At 40.6% G+C, this 25,576-nt stretch overlaps 1 protein-coding gene across 1 annotated transcript; it reads left to right on the forward strand.

Annotated features, from left to right (window-relative positions):
• Window positions 1-972: 972 nt before the first annotated feature.
• Window positions 973-21,780, forward strand: LOC106086714 (membrane alanyl aminopeptidase). Its single transcript, XM_013251491.2, has 7 exons — window positions 973-1,536; window positions 12,983-13,141; window positions 13,206-13,499; window positions 13,561-13,747; window positions 19,975-20,222; window positions 20,277-21,401; window positions 21,465-21,780. Exons 1-7 carry the CDS (start codon window positions 1,091-1,093, stop codon window positions 21,760-21,762), a joined length of 2,757 nt encoding a protein of 918 aa, XP_013106945.2. The 5' UTR covers window positions 973-1,090; the 3' UTR covers window positions 21,763-21,780.
• Window positions 21,781-25,576: the final 3,796 nt, after the last annotated feature.

The following is a 25,576-nucleotide window of genomic DNA, read 5'->3' on the forward strand; positions in this document are numbered from 1 at the left end:
GACCGATCTCTCGATTTAAGGTGTTAGGCCCATAAAAGACGCATTTATTGTTCAATTTCGCCGAAATTTGGGAAAGTGAGTTATGTTAAGCTCTTGGACATCTTTCTTCAATTTGGCGCAGATCGATCCAGATTAGAATATAGCTGCCATATAAACCGATATCTCGATTTTATGTCTTGCCCCCATAAAAGGCGCATTTATAATCAGATTTCACTGAAATTTGGGAAAGTGAGTTGTGTTGGGCCGTTCGACATTCTTCTTCAATTTGGTGCAGATCGGTCCAGATCAGGATATAGCTGTCATATGGAGCGATCTCTCGATTTAAGGTTTTGGCGCCATAAAAGGCGCATTTATTGTTCGATTTCGCCGAAAGTGAGTTGTGTTAAGCTCTTCGACATCTTTCTTCAATTTGGCGCAGATCGGTTTAGATTAGGATATAGCTGCCATATAAACCGTTATCTCGATTTTAAATCTTGGCCCCATAAAAGGCGCATTTATAATTCGATTTCACTGAAATTTTAAATAGTGGCTTATCTTAGGCTTTTCGTCATCCGTGTCGTATATGGTTCAAATCGGTTTATTTTTAGATATAGCTACTTAAAAGACCATAATTTTTTTTTAACAATGACTTGTACTTGACTTTTTTTAGTCGAAATCGTAGCATATTTCGATAAAGCTGCTATGGGGCATAAGGTATGCCTTTTTCACCGGATTTTGACGAAAGGTGGTTTACATATATACCCGAGGTGGTGGGTATCTAAAGTTCGGCCAGGCCGAACTTAACACCTTCTTACTTGTTTCTGTTGTTAAATTTTCTTGCAAATCTTATCTCAAGCTGCCGCCGAGAAGTTTATGAGTCAAACAATTGAGCGAGAATGGTGTTTCCACCATCAACATAACAAAATTTCACTTTCTGTTATAATTTTCGAGGCGAAAACATGTCAGTTTTAATCATCACGTCAAAGTGAGCGAACGAACGAGCGACCGAAGCCACCTACGTAACAACTACCACACTGATTAATTGAGACGACAAATTGAGATTGTGTGCGTTCGTGTCAAACTACCTGCCGTTGGCGGTACATCATTTGAAATGTTACTCATTTGTTCACTTCTATTTGCGTTATTGAGCAGCAGCGGTAGTTGGGCCCAAGAATATCGCCTGAGTAAAGATGTCATACCGTCCAGCTATGATATAGCCATTAAACCTTATCTGCGAACCACTGATGGCCCTAAACTATTCACCTTCGATGGTGAAGTCAACATAACGCTGCAAGCCGTGGTGGAAAATGTTAAGAGCATTACCTTACATAAGGACTACATAGAAATTTTGGATACCATACTCTATGATGGTGAAGGCAAACTGGTGCAACGCATTGCAACTGCTGAATTGATTTATGAAACGGCAACTGATAAACTTACGGTGCCCCTGCAATCGCCTTTGGCTTTGAAAGCAAATTATAATTTGTATTTCAATTATACAGGCCAGATACGTAGTGGATTGGCTGGAGTTTTTCGTGGATCGTACGATGGTGTCAAGTATGTATTATATTTTTTGAAGAATTTTTTATATGTAAACAAACAATGATGAGAGGCAAATGTTGATATAGGCATATAGACCATATGAGGAGAATACGGATGGCAAAAATGCAAAATTTGCCCATGAACATTCCATTAAGAAACAGGGGCAAACTTCTCACATATCAATGAATGCAGTCCGATTCAAGTTTAAGCTCAATGATAAGGGGCCTCCTTTTATAGCCGAGTCCGAACGGCGTGCCGCAGTGCGAACCTCTTTGGAGAGAAGTTTTACATGGCATAGTACCTCACAAATGTTGCCAGTATTAGGAGGGGAAAATCACCGCAGAAAATTTTTTCTGATGGTCTCGCCAGGATTCGAACCCATTCGTTCAGCGTCATAGGCGGACATGCTAACCTCTGCGCTACGGTGGCCTCCGGATACGGAATACGGATGGCGCTTTGAATAAATTTCACGCAAATTGAAAAACTGAGTTTGTATCCCTGTTTCGAAAATGTACTCCCACTAGAGCAGCGAGCAGCTCACCCACCTTTGCTTTTGAAAGTAAAAGTGGTGGTGGTAAAACATTACAAGAAAGATCTGATAGAATCGGAACAATATGTAGAAGTGATTTGGGCCCGTTCAAAAGTATTTCCTGAGCAATTTTTTAGACAGTTCCCACAAGAAATGCATTCTCCAGAGTCTATTGTACTCAGATCTGAGGTTAGGTTAGGTTTAAGTGACAGTTTGCCATCAGATTCACTCAGACGTTTTCGTTCAGTGTTAACAGAAGAAGGAAGAAACCTTCTCGTTCCTACCGTTGAACCATCCAGATCGCTTTAAAAAGCTCAACAACTTGCGATTGTCACATACGCTAAATCAGACGGGTTCTCAAAGAAATGAAAACCTAAAGTGAAACTCCTTCTGACTGCCAGTGTGGGGCACACACACAGAAGGTGTTCTATAGTCTCTTCTTCTTCGATGCTAAGTTTTTGGGATCAGGCCCGACGGGTTACGAATGTTAGATGGTCGCAAAGAGGGGGCTGTGAGCATTTTAAAACTATGTGGCCTAATCTAGATTGTGACCGTCATGACAGGTCACTGTCTAATCAGACTGAAGGTTGCCAGGTTTCTCACAGCTTCTGCAAAAGTCGTTACTGGCAACCTTCAGTCTGTTTGCATGTTTTCCGATTAGACAGTGACCTGTCATGACGGACACAATCTAGATTAGGCCACATAGTTTTGCAATGCTCACAGCCCCCTCTTTGCGGCCATCTAACATGCGTAACCCTTCGGGCCTGATCCTGAAAACTTAGCTTACATACCGCTAGAGGCATACCCACAGATTCCAATGCCCTTGGAGTATTTAAGGTGGTTCCTAGTCCCGCAAGCTCGTCCGCTTTACAATTCCCTGGGATATGTCTGTGCCCCGTCACCCAGAACAGTGAAATTTCGAACTGATCGGCCATCTCGTTGAGAGTTCTGCGACAGTCGAGGGCGGTTTTTGTGTTCAGAAATACGTTTTCCAGGGATTTAATGGCTGCCTGTCTGTGTGAGAAGATATTTATGCCAATAGTCGTTATGACATTATATGTTAGCCATTCCACCACTGTCTTAATTGCAAGAATCTCCGCTTGATACACACTGCAGTGGTCAGGTAACCTTTTCGATATAACCAGTTCTAAATTTTTAGAATACACCTCAAAGCCCAACTAGTCGTCTTGTTTGGAACCATACGTATAGAAATCTATGTAACTTCTGTTAACAGGGATATCGTAGTTTCAATCGATTCTATCACGAATAGTGGTCGTGGCAATTTGTTTATCAGCAATGTCCGGAGGCATTTTATTCAGTATATCTGATGGTGTCGTCCTCAGTGCGGCTGTGATGCACAAACAAGCCATCCTTTGGATCCGGCTAAGTATTAAGCAGTAGGTGGACTTTTCAAGCGCCGTCCACCAGACCATAACACCATATAGCATTATAGGTCTGACAACTGCAGTAGATACGCTCGGTCTTTTCTCAATGGCTCTCTTGCAGGTGTATAGGACAAGAGTTGCCTTTCTTGCCCTTTGCAAAATGTTGGATTAGAAGTTCAATTTCCTGTCCAGCAAAACACCCAGTTATTTTGGGCTTCCTGTAAATGGAACATTCTCTCCTTAGATCTTAGTTGTTATAGTCCTACATCATATTACTGTTGTCATTGTTATAAAAGACATTGTCGAATGGGGTTTTACGTGCCCAATACAGTAGACCAATCATACTTTTGGCCACACAGCATGTGAAGAACGCTTTTAATAGCCTCAGTTGGAAAGATGTGGTAGACACCCTACAAAGGAAGTTCAAAATACCAGATTGCCTTTTAAAGATAATCAAAGCTACCTTAGAGAAAGAACTTTGGTCTACGACATGAGCTATGGAACGAAGAGATTACAGATAACGCCTGGGCAGCACGGGGGCCCATCCTGCGCCCGGACCTATGGAATATCAGCTTCGATGCTATCTTCAGGAGGGAATTGCATGACGAGACCTTCCTCGTAAACTACGTAGATGACGTTGTGGCAGTCATATCGGCAAAAAGCATGGAAGAAACACAGCGTTAGCTAAGGCAGGTATTTATCCACTAGTGGAACTAGCTACACTTACGCGGGCTAAAACTGCCCACTCACACTACTGAACTAGTTCTGCTAACCAGACCACGAATTCCACCGAAAATAGACATGCGAGTCGACAATGTAGTCATCACCACAAGAAAGGCGGTGAATTACCTCAGAACTGACGTACGATCTGCAGATAAAATTCTCTGTTCAAAAAGCGATTGGAATCACGGCTCAACTGGGCAGACTTATGGCGAACATTAAGACCTTTGTGCATGCAGCCATGCGTTTTACTATGTAAACCCAAAATACCCCCATCCTATGGTGGTGGATATAAGAAAAATATATTGTCATTGCCTTTTTGTTTTTATACCCTCCACCATAGGAAGTGGGGTATACTAATTTCGTCATTCTGTTTGTAACTACTCGAAATATTCGTTTGAAACCCCATAAAGTATATATATTCTTGATCGTCGCGAAATTTTATGTCGATCTAGCCATGTCCGTCCGTCCGTCCGTCTGTCTGTCGAAAGCACTCTAACTTCCGAAGGAGTAGAGCTAGCCGCTTGAAATTTTGCACAAATACTTCTTATTAGTGTAGGTCGGTTGGTATTGTAAATGGGTCATATCGGTCCATGTTTTGATATAGCTGCCATATAAACCGATCTTGGGTCTTGACTTCTTGTACCTCTAGAAGGCGCAAATCTTATCCGATTGGAATGAAATTTTGCACGACGTATTTTGCTATGATATCCAACAATTGTGCCAAGTATGGTTCAAATCGGTTCATAATCTGATATAGCTGCCATATAAACCGATCTTGGGTCTTGACTTCTTGAGCCTCTATAGTGCGCAATTCTTATCCGATTTGAATGAAATTTTGCACGACGTATTTTGTTATGATATCCAACCACTGTGCCAAGTATGGTTCAAATCGGTTCATAATCTGATATAGCTGCCATATAAACCGATCTTGGGTCTTGACTTCTTGAGCCTCTATAGTGCGCAATTCTTATCCGATTTGAATGAAATTTTGCACGACGTATTTTGTTATGATATCCAACAATTGTGCCAACTATGGTTCAAATCGGTTCATAATCTGGTATAGCTGTCATATAAACCGATCTTGGGTCTTGACTTCTTGAGCCTCTAGAGGGCGCAATTATCGTCCGATTTAACTAAAATTTTGCACGTAGTGTTTTGGTATTACTTTCAACAACTGTGCTAAGTATGATTCAAATCGGTTCATAATCTGGTATAGCTGTCATATAAACCGATCGTGGATCTTGACTTCTTGAGCCAATTGAGGGCGCAATTCTCATCCAATTTGGCTGGAATTTTGTACAAGGGCTTCTCTCATGACCTTCAACATACGTGTATGTATGTATGGTCTGAATCGATCAATAGCTTGATACAGCTTCCATATAAACCTATCTCCCGATTTTGCTTCTTGAGCCCCTACAAGGCGCAATTCTTTTCCGAATGAACTGAAATATTATACAATGACTTCTACAATGTCAATCAGCTTTCAAATATGGTCCGAATCGGACTATAACTTGATATAGCTCCAATAGGATAACAGTTCTTATTCAATATTCTATGTTTGTCTAAAAAGAGATACCGCGCATAGAACTCGACAAATGCGATCAATGGTGGAGGGTATATAAGATTCGGCCCGGCCGAACTTAGTTCAATTCTTACTTGTTTATTTTCTTTTAAGGGGCTTAGATGCGATGTCGGGCATAGCAATAACCAGAAAAAAACTGCCATTGTTAAATTTACCAACAAAAATTCCAAAGATAAACTGATGTCATTGAAATCAAAACTAGGCAAAAATGAGTCTACCACCAGTGTTTATATCAATGACTTACTGTGTAAGGAAACATTGGACTTATTAAACTATGCCAAGGCACTAAAAAATGTTGGGTATAAGTTCGTTTATGCGAGAAATGGTCGTGTCTTCTATAAACGTAGCGAGATATGTAAGGCACAAGTTATAAATACTACTGAGGACGTTGATCAAATAATACTTAGTGCCACAACAAATAAACGTTTTTCTCGAAATCAAATTGAGAGCTATGCTGCAAATGTTTTCGATGATGATGACGGTTCTGGCGATGATGGTGATAATGGCGCTCAATATGTATCTCCAAATTAACAAATATTTTAATAGCATTATACATGTTTTGTGTTTTTATACCAGCAAAATTTATAAATCTTTATTATGAATCAAAATAATTATTATTCAAATTTATCATTATTCAATAATAGCATAGAGAAAATTAATTATCCGTTCTTAAATATTATTTCCATTAACATTAGAAGCATATCCTCGTTAGTTAAATTTAATAAGTTCAAATCCTTGGTATCAAGTTTATTGAGATTACCAGATATTATAGTCGTTCAGGAAACCTGGTTCAAAAAGGATTTGTTGAATATTTATTCCATTCCGGGTTATAAAGGTGTTCATTGTTGTAGAGATGATGCATATGGTGGAGTATCCTTATATATTTCAGAGGATTTGAAATTTTCTGTTCATTCTTGTAAAAGTGTGAGCTATACTGAGTTGATTTCTGTCTCGTTGCCTTACGTTCGCGTTAATTGTAAGCCATTGATTGTTGTTGCTTATTATAGATCTCAGAAGTGCTTGGTCGCTGATTTTCTTTCTTTGATTGAGGAGGATATGGAACTGTTAAGTGGCAAATCGGCGGTGGTTTTAGGTGATACGAATATCGACCAATTTTCTAGTGATCGTTTTAAAGATCTGGAGAATTTCTTTTTGTGTTATGACTGTCATAGTTGTCATAGACTTATGACGAGGCCTGCAAGTTTTACTTCCATTGATCATGTGTTTTGTAATGAACCCGGTAAGCTGTATGTGGACGCAGTCGTGTGTGAATTAACTGATCATAACCTTATTTCTTGTAAAATTAGATGTGATTGCACATCGAGGAGTTATGTTGAGAAAACCAGTATTTATTGCGACATGAATAGGGTTAGACATGCTTTGGATTCCAGGTTATCTGTAGACTTTAACTCATTTGGTGCCAATGACGGCACGAAGATATTTGTTGATATTTTAAGTTCTTCTGTCACTGAGGCGACAAAGGAAACAAGATACCGGAAATTATTGCAATTCGAATTGACTCCATGGGTTAATAGGAATTTACAGAATTTAATACTTTATAAACAAAAGTTACTTAGACTCAGGAGGAGGTCTAAGGATTTTAAGTATGGTAATACCTTGAGACTAGTTAGCAACATCGTAAGGAAGGCTTCGAGACTATCTAGGAAAAATTATTATCGCAGCTGTATTATGGAAACAGGAGGTGACCAGAAGAAATGTTGGATGTTTTTAAATAAGGCATTGGGACGCAAAACTACACGTGATATTGATTTATATTCACTTGGTGGTGTTTCGGTTGATGATGACCAGGAGAAGGCAATTTGTTTCAACAGTTATTTTATAAACTCAGTGCGTGAACTGAGACGAAATATGGTGGCAAATTCTGGGGATCATTGGAATGGACTTGGAACATTAGGTGAAGCTGGTTGTAGATTTATTTTAGATGAGGTCGATAATACCGATATACTCGAAGTTATAAATTCATTGGACCGTTCTTCTTCGCCAGGCTATGACCTAATACGGGCTAACGTCGTTAAGGAATGCAGGAATCTAATTATTTCACCTATGGTAGTAATCTTTAATAAAATTTTTCAATCATCTATATACCCGGATACTCTCAAGATTTGCAAAATTGTACCAGTTCCGAAGACAACAAATGCGAAGTCAGTACAAGAATACAGGCCAATATCCATTTTGCCAATTGTCGATAAGATTTTAGAAAAGATAATTTATAGGAAATTAGTGACGTTTTTAGATACGAACAATCTTCTTTATAACTACCAATTTGGCTTCAGAAAAGGCTGTGGGACGGAAGAAGCTGTTGTTAACGTTGTGAACTTCATTTGTATGGGGTTGGATTGTGGACTGTCCGGGGTTGCCGGGCTATTCTTAGATTTTTCGAAAGCGTTTGATCTTGTGGATCATGACATACTGCTTGACAAGTTGTCATGTTATGGTGTTTGTGGCAGTGAGCTATTACTTTTTAGGAGTTTTCTGTCACGGCGTATTCAATACGTTGAGGTCTGTGGGGCCAAGAGCGACATGACAGTTGTGGATTGTGGTGTGCCACAGGGAAGTTGCCTGGGACCACTACTATTTTTGATATATTTGAATGACTTGTCGAATTTGAAGTTATCTGGCCGTCTCTTTATGTATGCGGATGATGTATCGCTGTTCTATCCCTACAAGGATGAAAGGGCGCTGAGAATGACTATGGAAAGGGATGCATCTCTGATAATGGAATATGCCAGATTGAACAAGCTTGCTTTGAATACGACCAAGACTAAAGTAATACGTTTTAGGCCTCATTGTAATGTCGCGGGGTTACCATTCAGTATTGTTGTGGGTGGGGACACTATTGAAGAAGTTTGTATGGTGAGATATTTGGGTTTAACATTCCAAAGCAATTTGTCATGGGATACTCATATTTCTGGTATAAGGAAGAAAATTGCACCGGCCATAGGTATCTTGAATAAAATGAAATATACAGGGTGGCTGATGAAAGCCGCTACCAAAAAAAAATGTAATAACTTTTTTTCTATTTAATAATAATAATTTAATAATTAATTTAATTAATTAATTAATTAATTTAATTAATAATAATTTAATAATTAATTTAATAATTTAATTTAACATGAATAAAAGAAAAATGTATTCCATACACCGAAAAAAAAATGTAGCAATATTCATCATTGTAGCAATATTCATCAGCCACCCTGTATAATGGATACTAAGACGAAATTGTGTTTGTATCGTGCCCTGGTTCAAAGCCACCTTGATTACTTGGTATCCATATATGGTTATAGGAATTCAACCACTTTAAAAACCCTGCAGGCAATGCAAAATCGAGCAATAAAAGCCGTGTTTAGGCTGCCTCCCAGATTTCCAACTGAACGACTGTATTCTAATATCTGTAAATCTGTCTTGCCGATTCATACCCTATATAAGTATAAACTTTTGTTGTATGTTTTCAAAGTTTTACATTCATTAGGTTATCATACTATTACATTTTCTCAAAATCAAACAGCATTTTCAACAAGAAATCAACATGATCTAAGAGTAGTAAGATGTAGATTGGAGTTAACGAAACAACGTATTGAGTTCATTGGATCATTTGAGTTTAACCAATTGCCACAGAATATAAAGTTTGAAAATCGCATATCAAATTTCAAAGTAAATTTAAAAGCCTACTTACAAAATAATTGATAATATGCTTCTAATGTGACATTGATAATGCAAATAAGTTTAATTTTTTATATTAACTTTCATTAATTGTTTTAATTTAAATTTATATTAATGTTTTGATATAACTGCCAGCTTGCCTCAATTATGCCTATTTGGCGCTGAGGCCACAATTCTTTTGTACTTAATTTAATTGTAATAAATATTGAATTTAAAAAAAAAAAAAAAAAAAAAAAAAAAAAGAATCCGCCTTACCGACTTAAAACCCTACTTATCGCCGCTGAGAGTCAAATTCACCTCGGCACCGCTCTCGCAATTACTTCGCGGTGGCTCTCAAATCCTTATACCTTCATCCATTCCATCACTTGCGTCCAAGAATTCATCGTTGAGATCACTTTTGTCTCATCGATATCAGTTTTCTTCTGCCTTAGGACGTCCTCGCAGTATCTTGCTATTGCGGTCCAGTTGTCATTGCTTCGTTTTGTCTGCAACATTTTCTGCAGCTATTGACCCCATCTACCCATCTAGCCTTCAAAGGACGCGCGTTGTTCTTCATCTTGGTAGAAGCAAAAAAGAGAGTTGCGCTTCCCTATTTTGTTCAAATTTTTCCTAAAATATCCCTATTCGGACAGCATTTGCGTTATGTAATATTTTACATCCCCATGTCCCATCCCCAGTTTCGCGAGCCATCTCCCATATGCTTCGTTCTTCCACAGTATCTGTCACTTTCCGGTAGTCTCTACTCTTATTTCATTTCTCTAGGCTACGGGAGGATGGCAATTGTTCACTATCGCCTTAAAAATATGCAGAGTGTACCTCGGCTTGCATGTTTACCGGTGCCATTCCGGCTATTATCTGCACGCCAACATCTGAAAAGGTCAGATATGCCGATGACACTCTATTTGCGGCGTTTCGCTGAACACTAGTCAGCTGCTGTACTTTGAGCCTGACATGAAGGCTATCTGCCCAGATTTCGCAACCGTATAAGAGTATGCTGTTACAAGCTTCTATAAAAACAAAATTCCCCTTTTGGGGTAGTGGTCCTCCTAGGTTCGCCATAATTCTGCCCTGTTGGGCGGTGATTCCAATCACCTTTTGAGCAAAGAATTTTATTTGTGGATAGAACATCAGTTTGGAATCCAGTCCAAATTCCATGTCAATTCCAGAGGAATTCGCGGTCTGGTTAGCAGTCTTGTGTGTGGCCAGCAGTTCTTTGAGCGTGTCAAGGCCAGCCTTAGTTTACACTGTGCCTTTTCCGTATTTCTCGCCAGTAAATCTAACTGAATCCCAAGGTAATTAACCGACTTTTTTGTGGTGATGACTACGTTGTCGATTCGCATGTCTATTTCCAGGGTAATTCGCGGTCTGGTTGCTAGCTCTAGTCCGCGTTAGTGTCGACAGTTCCTCGAGCGAATCATGACCTGCCTTAGCCTACGTTGTACATGTGCATGTTTCTCGCCGATATGACTGCCGCAACGTCGCCTGGTTAGCCCACTAGGAAGGTCTTGTCAGGATATTCTATCCTTAGGATGGGGGCGGTGGCTTCAGCATTGTTTCCTGAGATACTCCTTGCGTTATCTATAATCTCTTCGTTCCAGAACTCGCGTTGTAGACCAAATTTGATTATTGTTAAGAGCTACTCTGGTTTTTTAGACTTCCTTTGTAGGTCGTCTATAACCTCTTTCCATCTGAGACTGTTAAAAGCGTTCCTCGCATCAAAGCTAGCCAAAAGTATCATAGATCTGCTGTATTGGTTTTTTCTCGTGCACGTAGAATCTCGGTGACAACATAATTCAGTACATCGACAGATGATTTTCCTGGGCGGCAGCCGTGCAGCCTTGGGAATAACCCTCATACCCATAACCGATCTTGGGTCTTGAATTCTTGAGCCTCTAGAGGGCGCAAATCTTATCCGATTGAAATGAAATTTTGCACGACGTGTTTTGTTACGATAGCCAACAACTGTGCCAAGTATGGTTCAAATCGGCCCATAACCTAATATAGCTGGCATATTAACCGATCGTGGGTCTTGACTTCTTGAGCTTCTAGAGGGCGCAATTCTTATCCGATTGGAATGAAATTTTGCACGACGTGTTTTATTATGACAGCCAACCACTTCACCAAGTATGGTTCAAATCGGTTCATAGCCTGCTATAGCTGCCATATAAATCGATCTTGGGTCTTCAATTTATGAGCCTCTAGAGGGCGCAATTCTTATCAGATTTGAATGAAATTTTTCAAAAAGTATTTTGTTATAATATACAACAAATGTACCAAGTATGGTTCAAATCGGTCTATAACCTGATACAGCTGCCATATAAACCGGTCTGGGATCTTAAATTCTTGAGCCTCTAGAGGTCGCAACTATTATCAGATTTGTCTGAAATTTTGTACGACGGATCCTCCATGGCCATCAACATACGTGTTTATTATGGTCAGAATCGGTCTATAGCCTGATATAAGTCCCATATAAATCGATCTCTCTATTTTACTTCTTAAGTCCCCAAAGGGCGCAATTCTTATTCGAAATGGTTGACACTTTACACAGGTCTCCATCATATAATTCAATTGTGGTCCGAACCGGACCATATTTTGATATCGCTCTAATAGCAGAGCAAATCTTTTCTTTTATCCTTTTTTTGCCTAAGAAGAGATTCCGGGAAAAGAACTCGACAAATGCGATCCATGATGGAGGATCCATGGAGATTCGATGCGATCCATGAAGATTCGACCCGGCCGAACTTAGCACGCTTTTACTTGTTTCATAATAACTTTGTAACCAAAGCGCCAAGGATCTCGATTAATATCCTCTCTCAATGCTTGTCAGTGTTAGAGTCAGTGTCAATGTCAGTTTCAGTGTCAGTGTCAGTGTCAGTGTCAGTGTCAGTGTCAGTGTCAGTGTCAGTGTCAGTATCAGGTGTCAGTGTCAGTGTTAGTTGCAGTGTCAGTGTCAGTGTCAGTGTCAGTGTCAGTGTCAGTGTCAGTGTCAGTGTCAGTGTCAGTGTCAGTGTCAGTGTCAGTGTCAGTGTCAGTGTCAGTGTCAGTGTCAGTGTCAGTGTCAGTGTCAGTGTCAGTGTCAGTGTCAGTGTCAGTGTCAGTGTCAGTGTCAGTGTCAGTGTCAGTGTCAGTGTCAGTGTCAGTGTCAGTGTCAGTGTCAGTGTCAGTGTCTGTGTCTGTGTCTGTGTCTGTGTCTGTGTCTGTGTCTGTGTCTGTGACTGTGACTGTGTCTGTGTCTGTGTCTGTGTCAGTATCAGTATCAGTGCCATTACCATGTCCGTCTATGGCCTTGACCTACTAAGTAAATCTAGACTGACGGTCCGTCCATCCATCTCGCTAAATGTCTTCCATATAGGGTAATAAATGACCCAAATATAAACCGGAAAACCACTATATGTCTTGTTGAGCCCCCAGAAACCTTAATCATTTTTCAAAATAACTCAAATATATAGAACCCATTGTAGTTGGTAATCGATATTCGTGCCGGCCGAAAATAGGCTGATTTTAGTTGTTTCAGATACATTTGTACCATATACCACTTTTGTTATCTTTCTTTCCTTTCAGTTGGTATGCAATTACTCAACTGCAACGCATAGATGCAAGAACTGCCTTCCCCTGTTTTGATGAACCGCAGCTTAAAGCCAAGTTTCGCATGCGAATTACTCGTCCCAAGGAGTATCTCTCATTCTTTAATACCAGACTTTTAAGCACTACGATTGAAAGGTTGAGTAAAGGAAAACCCTTTTCCTGATATTATGTCATCTAACTAAATGAATATTCCTTGTAGTGATGGTTGGTATACAGACCACTTTGATGAAACTCCACCCATGTCCACTTACTTGGCAGCCTTTATAATTGGAGACTTTAATGTGCAGGGTGACAATGACTTCAAAATGATCATGCATTCGAAAGTAAGCAATAACACCCAATATTCTCATGAGGTAGCCTTGAAGACTATGGCAGCCTATGATGTCTACACACAAATTCCCTATAAGTCTTTGGGCAATACGTTAATGCAAAAGGCTGGATCAGTGCGTTTTCCCCACAATGGTATGGAAAATTGGGGTCTGGTGATATATCTGTAGGTATTGGAATAAAAAGTATTTGATTGCTTTTAATATTTGTGCTTGACTTCGTTTTAGGGACACCGTTTTATCCCATGAACCCGGCTACACCGATGGCTGGTCCAACAAAGAATATACCGTGACTATATTGGTTCATGAAACTGCCCACATGTGGTTTGGCAATAGTGTCACCTTCAAATGGTGGAGCTATTTTTGGTTAAACGAGGCATTTGCTCGTTATTATCAATACTTTTTGGCCAATGAGGTAAGTTGATGAAAAACCAAAATAAAATCAAAATGGTGCAAATTTAAGAAGATCGACTCCAGAAGCAGTTTTGCCATAGAAGAAAATTATTTTCTACGGAAATGTGGTATATGAACACCGAAGAGTTACACATTTTGCCATTCCATTTGCAGCATATCAAATGTTACACTTTCAACGCTACAAAGTACCAGATTGTCATTGTATTCATAGACGATCTGGGCCTGTCCGTTCGTCTGTTTGGTGAAATCACTCTACGGGCTAAAGTTCAAAGATGGCCTATATCGGGGGCGGGGCCAAGCCCTGACAGAGTTCTTCAATACTAACGACCTAATAACACTTAATATTGGTAACACCGCTACCGTTGTTAATAGGATTAGGCAGGAGGTATTAGATGTGACGATATGTTCGGAAAATCTAATCGATGAGTTTCAGCATTGGAGTGTCTCCATGGAACACTCTTTCTCTGACCATCACAATATTAGGTTTAGAATTGCACCGACAGCGACGAATCCGATAAGCTTCCGGAATAAGTTGAAAACCAACTGGACAAAATTCGGAAGACTGCTCAGAAGAAGGAGGCCACCGTAGTGCAGAGGTTAGCATGTCCGCCTATGACGCTGAACGCCTGGGTTCGAATCCTGGCGAGACCATCAGCAAACATTTTCAGCGGTGGTTTTCCCCCTCCTAATGCTGGCAACTTTTGTGAGGTACTATGCCATGTAAAACTTCTCTCAAAAGAGGTGTCGCACTGTGGCACGCCATTCGGACTCGGCTATAAAAAGTAGGCCCCTTATCATTATCGGACTGCACTCATTGATATGTGAGAAGTTTGCCCCTGTTCCTTAGTGGGCAATGGGCAAAGTGGAATGTTCATGGGCAAACTGAAAGTGAGAGCTGAGACAACGGAGGACATGTTGAGACTTTTGAAGAAAACCCATTTTGCACAGGTCGATTAACTGGCGCCCCACCTGTCCAATATTTGCACTGCGTGCCTAGAACTTTCATATACTTCGAAAGACTGGCAGGGGGTATTTAGACCCAAGCCCGGCAAGGCAAGTTATGCGACACCAAAGGCCTACAGACCTATAACACTTACGTCCTTTCTACTCCAGCGATCTGCTCAAATACACAGAGCATGGCTATGTCAAAAGATACTACCCTGCACGAGGTTGTGCATAAAATAGAAGAATACTTCGATGCCGAAACGCACACACTGGCGGTATGCATTGACATTGAGGGGCTTTTTACAATATGCGGATCAACACTATCATCCAATCCTTAGACCAGAATCCGGTGGACTTAGAGCCTGAATAAACCATATGCTATGGAACTGATGGATAAATTGTGTTTCCTACGACATAAATATAAGGTGGAAAGTGGCACAAGGCACGCCACAGGGGGGGCATTTTATCGCCACTCCTATGAGTGACCGCCATAAATGACCTATTACGCATGCTGACTGCGGAGGGGTTTGAAGCCGATAGTATAATACTTCTAAGAGGTAAGGATCTGAACCTTACTATGCAGAAGAGCCGAAAGGGTCTTGCAGATGGCGCACGACTGGGCTAGAGCTGGGGTCTAGATGTTAACCCAGAGAAGAGGACCAATTTGGCGCAACACATTTTCTCAACAGAACAGAATCGATATCTGACAAGGTCTAATACTTAGGAGTGATCTTGTACAGGAAACTGAATTGGAAATGTCATATTCAGGAGCGTACCGAAAAGGCTCACAGATGTTGGGCACTATGTAGACGAGCTCGAAATGAGACCTGATTCCAGAGATGATGTGTTTCAGACTGCCTGACCATAATACTGTCCTGCTGGCGGAGATCTGGGCGATCACGGAATGCGTGAGGTGGCGTGGTGTTGAGTATGAGGGCAATAACAGGCAGGACAAAAAGGTCACGAACAGTCTTGAAATATAAGAAGGAAATTAACGCAGGATCCGCATCGTTTTGGCGCCGGTCCATAACGGAACTGTGCCAAGTACGGTCCAAATCGGTCTTTAGCCAGATTTAGCTCACATATTTTGGCAGAATCCATGGTGGTGGGTTTCCAAAATTCGGCCCTGCCGAATTTAGCACTCTCTTACTTGTTTAGTATGTAGTATGTATGTATGCATAGTGGCATGGGCCGGATTAATATCTCTTCAACCTAACCTCATCTACCCAAAATTTAAGAAATTTGGAAGAGATTCTTTAACACTCGTACCAGTTGCAGTCAATATCAGAACTTACGCCGTTCTTCCTAAAATGTTAAGCAGTGAGACCCCTGGTAACAGTATTTAGTCCCTCGACATCTAAGGTTTTTTTTCTACCCACCACCGAAGGATGGGGGTATATTCATTTTGTCATTCCATTTACAATACATCGAAATATCCATTTCCGACTCTATAAAGTATATATATTCTTGATCTGCGTAAAAATCTAAGACGATCTAGCCACGTATGTGCGTCTGTCTGTTGAAATCACTCAACAGTCTTTAAAAATAGAGATATTGAGCTGAAACTTTGCACAGATTCTTTTTTTGTCCATCAGCAGGTTAAATTCGAAGATGGGCTATATCGGAATATATCTTGATATAGCCCCCATATAGACCGATCCGCCGATTTAGGGTCTTAGGTCCATAAAAGCCACATTTATTATCCGATTTGGTGAAATTTTGGACATTGAGTTGTGTTAGGTCCCTCGACATCCTTCTTCAATTTGGCCCAGATCGGTCCTGATTTGGATATAGCTGTCATATAGACCGATCCTCCGACTTAGGGTCTTAGGCTAACAAAACCACATTTATCATCCAATTTTGATGAAATTTGGGACAGCAAATTGTGTTAGGCGCTTCGACTTCCTTCGTCAATTTGGCCCAGATCGGTGCAAATTTGGATATAGCTGCCATATAGACCGATCCACCGATTTAGGGTCTTAGGCCCATAGAAGCCACATTTATAATCCGATTTTGCCAAAATTTAGGACAGTGAGTTGTGCAAGGCCCCTCGAGATCCGTCTTCAATTTGGCACAGATCGGTTCAGATTTAGATATAGCTGCCATATAGACCGATTTCTCTATTGAAGGTTTTGGGCCTATAAAATGCTCATTTATTGTCCGATGTCGCCGAAATTTGGGACAGTGAGTTAAATTAAGCCCCTTGACATACTTCTGCAATATCGCACAGATCGGTTCAGACATGGATATAGCTACCATATAGATCGATATCACGGTTTTAGGTTTTGGGGCCATAAAAGACGCATTTATTGTCCGATGTCGCTGAAATTTGAGACAGTGAGTTTAGTTAGGCTATTCGACATCCTTCTTCAATTTGGCCCTAATCGGCCAAGATTTGAATATAGCTGCAATATAGATCGATCTCTCGATTTAAAGTTTTAGGCCCATAAAAGGCGCATTTATTGTCCGATTTTGCCGAAATTTGGGATAGTGAGTTATGTTAGGCCCTTCGACATATTTCTGCAACTTGTGCCAAATCGGTTCAGATTTGAATATAGCTACCATGCAGACCGATATCTCGATTTAAAGTCTTGGCCCCATAAAAGGCGCATTTATAATCCGATTTCACTGAAATTTGCCACAATGACTTTTGTTAGGCTTTTATTTTTAGATATTGCAACTATACTTATTAGTATTTGGTCCAAATCGGAACATATATTTGATATATAAGGTATGAAATTTTCACCGAATTTTGATGAAAGGTGGTTTACATATATACCCGAGGTGATGGCTATCCAAAGTTCGGCCTGAACTTAACGCCTTTTTATTTGTTACTTGTTAGTTTTGTATTTTCTTTGGCATTAAGCTGGGTATGCAGCTCTGGCTTAATTTTTTTGGTTGCAGCCAAGGCAATTATGTCTCCACTGGAAAAAAAGCTGTGTAGATTTAAATATGGCGACAAGCATCAATTTACCATTCTGGCCGATTTGTCATAACTTTTGGCCAATAAAGCACATATGTACCGAAATTATTAAATTATTTTATGGAACAAAATTATCATTTAACTATTTATTTTCGACAATTAAAGAGCTTTTAGTGAAATAAAATGCTATGAAAATAAGATTTGTATGTATATCGCTTGGCTAACTGATAAACAATTTAAATGGCTCTATGTGAACTCCATATTATTTTTACTGATTTAGGAATTCGCTCAGTTTGGATGTTAGATGTACTCAATTCTTAAGAGGCTTTATTGGAGCCCGATATTCGAATGGGGATTATGGGAGTAAGAAGACTTACAGGGTGGCGGTTGGTGGGTTTAGGGGGTGGTGTGGATCCCCAGAAACGTTGGTGCGAAAGTGGCTATGAATTTCGTGATCTACTCCCAAATACCTTTCATTTGAGCCCCATGATGCCTTGACCCGTAAATATGTATGTCCGATTTATGGATGTTTTCGGGGTGAGTTGGTCCCCAGACACTTGGCCCTCTCTCAAATACCATTTATTTTAACCCCATATTACCATTGGTTAGAGGGATGTTTATGGGATGAGGCGTACCCAATCACTTGGCCCCAAAATTGGTTATCATATTCGTTTTCTTATATCAAATACCTTTCATTTGGTCGGTAAATTTGTACTCTTGGGGAAGGGGTGGTGCCCCAAATACATGGTCCCACATTTGGATATCAGATTCGTATTCTATTCGCAAATACCTTCTTGAGACCCATATAACGATGGTCAATAAATAATTGTAGACCCCCAGAAAGTTTGTCCCGAAAATGGGTATCAATTTCGTGCTCTACTCCACACATTGACCTAGTCGGTAAATATGTCCGATTTGGGTGTGTTTTGGGGAGTGGGATTGTCCCCCAAACACTTAGCCCTGAAAATAAATCAGCATCGTGCTCTACTCTCAATATCATTTATTTGAACCCCATATTGTCAGTGGACTCAAAGTTGGATATCAAATTCGTTTTCTAATCTCAAATAACTTTCAAATTGCTTTGGTGACGCCTATTTGGGGATTGTTACGTCCCCTAGACAGTTGGTCCCGAATGTTGATATTAGATTCGTGGTCTAGTCCAACATACCTTTCATTTGCGCCGTCTATTTGCATAGTTGGCAAGCATGTCCATTCAGTGACTTTCGTATTCTACTCTAAAGTGCCTCTTACTTGAGCCCCATATTGCAATGTTCAGCAAATACTTCCCAATTGGGTTGTGTAAACAACTCTCGAGGTGGGTTGGCCTCAAGGAAACTTTTTACCGAATATTGATCAGATCAGATTCGTGGGGTACTTCGAAAGACCTTTCATTTGAGCCCCATATTGCTATGCTCGTAAATTTTGCTTTTGGGGGTGTTTTTGGGGAGGGACGGCCCCCAAAACACTTGGTTCCACACTTGGATTCCATATTCGCATTCTACACTCAAATACCTTCTAGTTGAGCCCCATATTACGATGGTCAGTAAATAAGTCCTGTTTGGGGGTGTTTTTAGGGACCCCGCCCCCAATACCTGGTCGCACATTTTGATATCAGATTCGTATTCTACTCGTAAATACCTTCCAGTTGAGTCTCATATTGCTATGGTCGGTAAATATGTCCGGTTTAGAGGTGTCTTGGGGGATGGGGAGGTCCCCCAAACACTTGGTCCCCAATTTGGGTATCAGATTCATATTCTACTCTTAAATAACTTTCATTTGAGTCCCATATTGTCATAATTGATCCATTTATATATTTGGTAGGTTTTGGGGTGGGGCGTCCCCCCTAGGATACCAAATTTTTGTTTTTAGATTACTATAAGAGAGCACACATAATTTGGCCTAAATCGCACCACCCATCTCCTAGATCTGGGCTTTCTGAAAACAAGGGTAAGGGGGAGGGTCCGCTCGTTCGAAAATTTTTTCGTGTTTTGCTTTGTTTCATTGCAACCGAAAGTTGGAATAAAAAGAAAAATGAAATATCGTAAGCAATTCAAACATGTTGTGTCTTTAAACTTTGTCACTCGTCATCCCGAACTGGGCTCTAATGCCAACTCTTCTTCTTTCTTACGCTCTTTGAGTACATGGGCATGCAAGTATGTATGTGCACCAGTTGTGCATACATATGGGTCTTTCTATGGTTATTTGAAAATGCTCTATTATTTTGTAATATAAATGGAATCCGAAATATACTTAGTTATAATTTATGTACTTTTTACTAAAGTAGATTAAGAATACAAATGACAAAACGTTGCTTCAATACGCTTGAGTTTCAAACAATACCTTTTTACTTGTATTTCCAGATATATCCCGAATTTGAGTTGGACAAACAGTTTGTGGTTAATCAAATCCATTTGATTTTTGCCACTGATGCCACCAACAGTACCCAACCCTTGACCAGTCCAGAGGCCAGTATCAATAGCCCCTCTCAGGTGGCATACAAATTTAGTGGCATTACCTATGCCAAGGGAGCTGCCATAGTACGCATGATATGCAATCTAATGGGAAAGAATAATTTTGATACAGCTATAAGAGAATATCTGAAGGAAAAGTGAGTACCGAAAAAGTTGATACCTAAAAAATTATTAGCATCTTTCACACTTAGCCATTTGAAAAGCACCGAACCGGAGGATCTCTTCGTCCATTGGAAACGTCATTGGCCTGCAGGACATGAAGTCGATTTGAATCAGTTCCTAAGCGATTGGACCGAACAACCAGGATTCCCCATGATTAGCATCTTCACAACCAAGGAAGGTCGCTATTCTCTGCAGCAAAAGAGATTCCTTTTGGATGCGCAGGATGGTAGTGATAGCACCTTGAAATATACCATACCCATTACCTATACCAATGATCGCGAGCGAAACTTTGAGGATCTCACCCCCCGGTTCTATTTTAACAAATCCATGAACCAACTACAATTTGGAAATTCTAGAGCTGACGAATGGATCATTTTGAATTTGCAACAATCCAATTTCCATCGTGTCTTCTATGATGAGATTTTACTCGAAAGGCTAAGAAAAGCTTTTAGGGCTGCCAATCGCAGTGGCATACACCAAATCAATAGGGCCCACTTGGTGGATGATCTCTTCACTTATGGACGCATAGGCATCTTGGGCTATGATGTCATTTTCGAATTCATGGAATATTTGGCCGATGAAATTGAATATCTACCCTGGAATCCTGCCTTCAAAGCTTTCGAGACTATAAGCCAGCGCTTGACTTTAGCCCAACATGAAAAATTTGGCGAATTCCTATTTGACATCATGGATAAGGTCTACAAGAAATTGGGCTTCAATTTTAACTCAAAGAGTGACACAGTTTTGGATATTTACAATCGCAACAAAGTCATAGGTTGGCTTTGCAAATACCATCACCAAGATTGTAATGAGGAAGCCCAACGTGAGTTCCAATTCAGTTTGTCTTCCCAAGTGCCTGCCGATTTCCAGGAAACTCTCTATTGCTCCGCCTGTCGAGATGGCTCATTTGACTTCTATTACTCCTTGAGCACCATGTACAAGGGTCAACAGTTGCCGAGTCAAAAGGAAAAACTTTTACGCAGCATGGGATGTACGCGTCATTTTGTGGCATACCATTATGCCTTCATTTTAAGCAATGAGGTGCCGCTGGATTCCAAAAGCTCGGCCATAAATAGTTTGTACAGCCAAACACCGGAAAATGTGGAGCCAGTTTATTTAATGGTCACTGAAAAGGTTGAGGTACTGGCGGATATGTAAGTGTTTAATACTCTACACCTCAATGGCATCATTCAATTCATTCGTGCTTTTGTTTTCAGCTTGGGCAGTTGGTCCTCTACTGCCTCTGTGATAAGCGGCATTGCCAATTACTTTACCACCCAACACCAATTGGACATGCTGAAGGAATTTATTGAAACAAAAGGTCATCTATTTGGTACTTCCGTTAGTACTTTGGAAAATGCCGTCACTGCTGTGGAGAAAAATTTGTTGTGGTCCGAAAGACATTTGGGCAAACTTTTCCAATATCTTGATCAACGCAATGGTGCCATTTCATTGAGTGGAATAATTATTGTAATGCCACATTTGGCCATGGTGGTCCTAAAGCTTCTTTGGTGATGTGCCCTTTTTATTTGGTATTGTCTAGGTTAAATTGTTGTTAATTCTGTACTTTTTTTACAATAAAACCGAAGAGTTTCTATAATGAGAATGGGAAGCAACTAGGGATGTACTGAATTGTTATCGATATCCTGCGATAACCGATAATAGTAAACGATTAATCGTGATTTGAAATTTACACGTCTTATGTACCGATCTGACGATAAAGGGTCGTGAAATGTAAATTTTAATGATTAAAAAGTCGAATAATCGATTTTGTAGTCGATTTTGTAGTGTAGTAAGTGATTAGAGCTGGTAAAATATCGATAGCACTATAAATACTATAGAAATTTTCAGTTTTTTTCTGAATATCGATTGATATTTTTCCTATCGATACTAACGGCAAAGTTAAATTGTTTAGAAATTGTAACAAGTAAAAAAAAATTGAGCTTTTATGGGCTTCATACCCTTTTTCGCCAGATCGGTCTATATGGCAGCAACATCTAAATACAGTCCAATCAGAACCATATTTAGGTCGGATGTTGGAAGGTCTTAACCTACTCACTGTTTCAAATTTCAGCGAAATCGGGTAATAAATAAAGCTTTTATTGGCTTCAGACCCCTTATCGGCAGATCGGTCTATATGGCAGCCATATCTAAATATAGTCCGATCTCAACCATATTTGGGCCAGGTGTCAGGAGGCTACAAATAACTCACTGTTTCAAATTTCAGCGAAATAAAGCTTTTATGGGCTTCAGACCCTTTATCAAATCGACTGTGGAGGGATTTGAACCCGTCTATTAAGCAGACGATGTTTTAGTACTTCTAAGGTGTAAGGATCCGAACGAGCTATGCAGAAGGGCCGAAAGGGTCTTGCATATGGCATATGACTGGGCTAGACCCAGAGGTCTCAATGTTAACCCAGAGAAGAATGAAATATGCCTATTCACGAGGAAGTCAAAGGTGGGTCACATTTCTTCAATAGGACGATTTCGATATCTGAGAAGGTCAAATACTTAGGTGTGGTCTTGGACAGAAAACTGAATTGGAAGTGTCACATTCAGGAGCGTACTGAGAATGATCACAGATGTTGGGCACTATGTGGATGGGCAGTAGCCTCGAAATGGGGCCTGAATCCTAGAATAGTCCACTGGCTCTACAGGAGCGTGATTAGACCAATACTTACTTACGCCTCAGTAGTTTGGTGGACTGCAATGGAGAAAAAGTGCAACATAAGGACCATAGAACAGGTTCAGAGAACATGTTGTCTTGGCATAGGCGGAGCGATGAGGACCACAACCACTAGGGCACTGAAGACTATTCTAGTTATCCGACCCATTGACATACAGATTAAGTGTGAGGCAGCCACTGCGGCTATGAGACTTAATGCGATGGGAGAATGGATTGAGAATGGGAGCAGCTCATAGGGGGGAAAGAAAACCTGGAAGGAAGGGAAGAGATTTCCGATCGCATACCTGAGATGAACCTTGAAATCGAATGCGAGGCACTGCTGCCATCGGCACTGTCTTGGATTGACGGAACCCTGGTATTGCCATCTGGAAGATCATGTTACACGGATGGATCAAATCTAGATGACAAAGTGGGCCTGGGGGTCCACATTGTGATCCCAGAGACTGAGATCTGTTTTAGACTGCCTGACCATAATACGGTCCTGCAGGCGGAGATCCAAGCGATCACGGGATGCGTGAGGTGGTGTGGTGCTAACGCGAGGACGTCGAGTATGAACATCTTTACTCACAGTAAAATTGCCATAAGGACAATAACAATCAGGACGGTAAGGTCACGTCTTGCAGTCTTGCAGTATAAGAGGGAGATTAACGCCTTCTCTGAAGATGGCAAAATTCGCATCGTTTGGGTGCGGGGCCATAATGGAGTAAGGAGAAATGAAAGGGCAGACGATTTGGCGGTGTAGGCCAGAAGGCTGCCGTCAATTAACTTGTTTAACCCGAAGCCTTTCGGGTTGACGCAGTCCGAGTTAAGAGAATGGGTGACGAATGCGCATGCAATATTGTGGAACAGTGAAACGGTCGGTAAGACGGCGAAAATCCTATGGGGGGATCCAGATCGTGAAAAGATGAGGCTTTTACTGAAAGGAAGTAAGAAGGAAGTCAATATTGCTATTGGTATCATAACGGGATACATAGGACTACGAGCTCACTTATGTATTATCGGAGCGGCAAGTGATAGCATGTGTAAGGCATGCGGGGCCATAATGTAGTAAGGGGAAATGAAAGGGCAGACGATTTGGCGGTGAAGGCCAGAGGGCTGCCGTCAATTAACTTGGTTAACCCGAAGCCTTTCGGGTCGACGCAGTCCGAGTTAAGGGAATGGGTGACGAATGCTCATGCAATATTGTGGAACAGTGAAACGGTCGGTAAGACGGCGAAAATCCTATGGAGGGATCCAGATCGTGAAAAGATGAGGCTTTTACTGAAAGGAAGTAAGAAGGACATAGGACTACGAGCTCACTTATGTAATATCGGTGCGGCAAGTGATAGCATGTGTAAGGCATGCGGGAAAGATGATGAGACGTTGAAGCATTTCCTTTCTCATTGTCCGATTTTTGCGTCTAACAGATACCAGCACTAAGGTGGAGAAACAATACCAGACATGAACCATCTTAGGGGAGTGGTTTTGAAAACTCTAAAGGATTTTTTAAGTAGCACGGAATTCCTAACTTAAAAATTTTCTTTTTCGAGGTTACTTTATAGTTTTTAGAGCGCACAACAAGCCGATTACTGGCTTAGGTGTACGTCCATAGTGGCATGGGGCGGATTAATATCTCCACCCTCTTTTTGATCTAACCTAAGTATTTTTAAGCCTCTCGACATCCGAACTAAATATGGTTTCGATCGGACTACGGGCACGCTCCACTGCGTCTTCTTTTACTTTATATGGAACAAAAGTCTCATTGTAATGTTTATTTCGGACAATTAAAGATCTTTTAGTGAAATACCATGCTAACCTTACTAACAGTTTAACAATATAAGTGCCTCTATCTGAATCCCATATGATCTTTATTGGTCTACGATTTAAGTTTGGATGTAAGGTGTACTCCATTCTTAAAATACTTAATTTCAGCCCGATGATGTCTGATTTAGTGGTGTTTTCGGGGGAGAGGTGGTCCCCCAGATACTTGGCCCTGAAAAAATATCAGCATCAAGCTCTTCTCTCAAATACCATTTATTTAAACCCCATATTGCCATTGGCTTAAGAGGAGTTTACAGGATGAGGTGTCCCCCAAACACATGGCCGCAAAATAGGTTATCAAATTCGTTTTCTAATCTCAAATACCTTTCATTTGAGCCACATATTGGCATGGTCGAAAATTTTTTTCCATTTGGGGTGTTTTGATGAAAGGGGTGATGCCCTAAATACATGGTCCTACATTTGGATATGAAATTCGTATTCTACTCCCAAATACCTTTATTTGAGCCCCATATTGCGATGGTCACTAAAAAATTACTGTTTGTGGGGTATTTTGGGAAAGGGGTAGACCCACAGAAAATTGGTCCCGAAAATAGGTATCAATTCTTGTTCTACCCGCCAATACCTTTCATTTAAACTCCACATTGACATGGTCGGTAAATATGCCCGATTAAGGGGGTGTTTTGAGGATTGCGGTGGTCCCCCAAACACTAAGCCCGGAAAATATATCAGCAACGTGCTCCTATATCTATATATGATTTATTTGAACCCCATATTGCCATTGGGCTCAAAATTGGATATCAAATTCGTTTTCTAATCTCATTCAAACTCTTTATTGCAAAAGTCAGCAAATATGTCCGGTTTGGGGTATTGGCCCTAAAAACT

The sequence above is a fragment of the Stomoxys calcitrans genome, chromosome 2, assembly GCF_963082655.1.
Source record: "Stomoxys calcitrans chromosome 2, idStoCalc2.1, whole genome shotgun sequence".
In the NCBI taxonomy this organism is placed as follows: Eukaryota; Metazoa; Arthropoda; class Insecta; order Diptera; family Muscidae; genus Stomoxys; species Stomoxys calcitrans.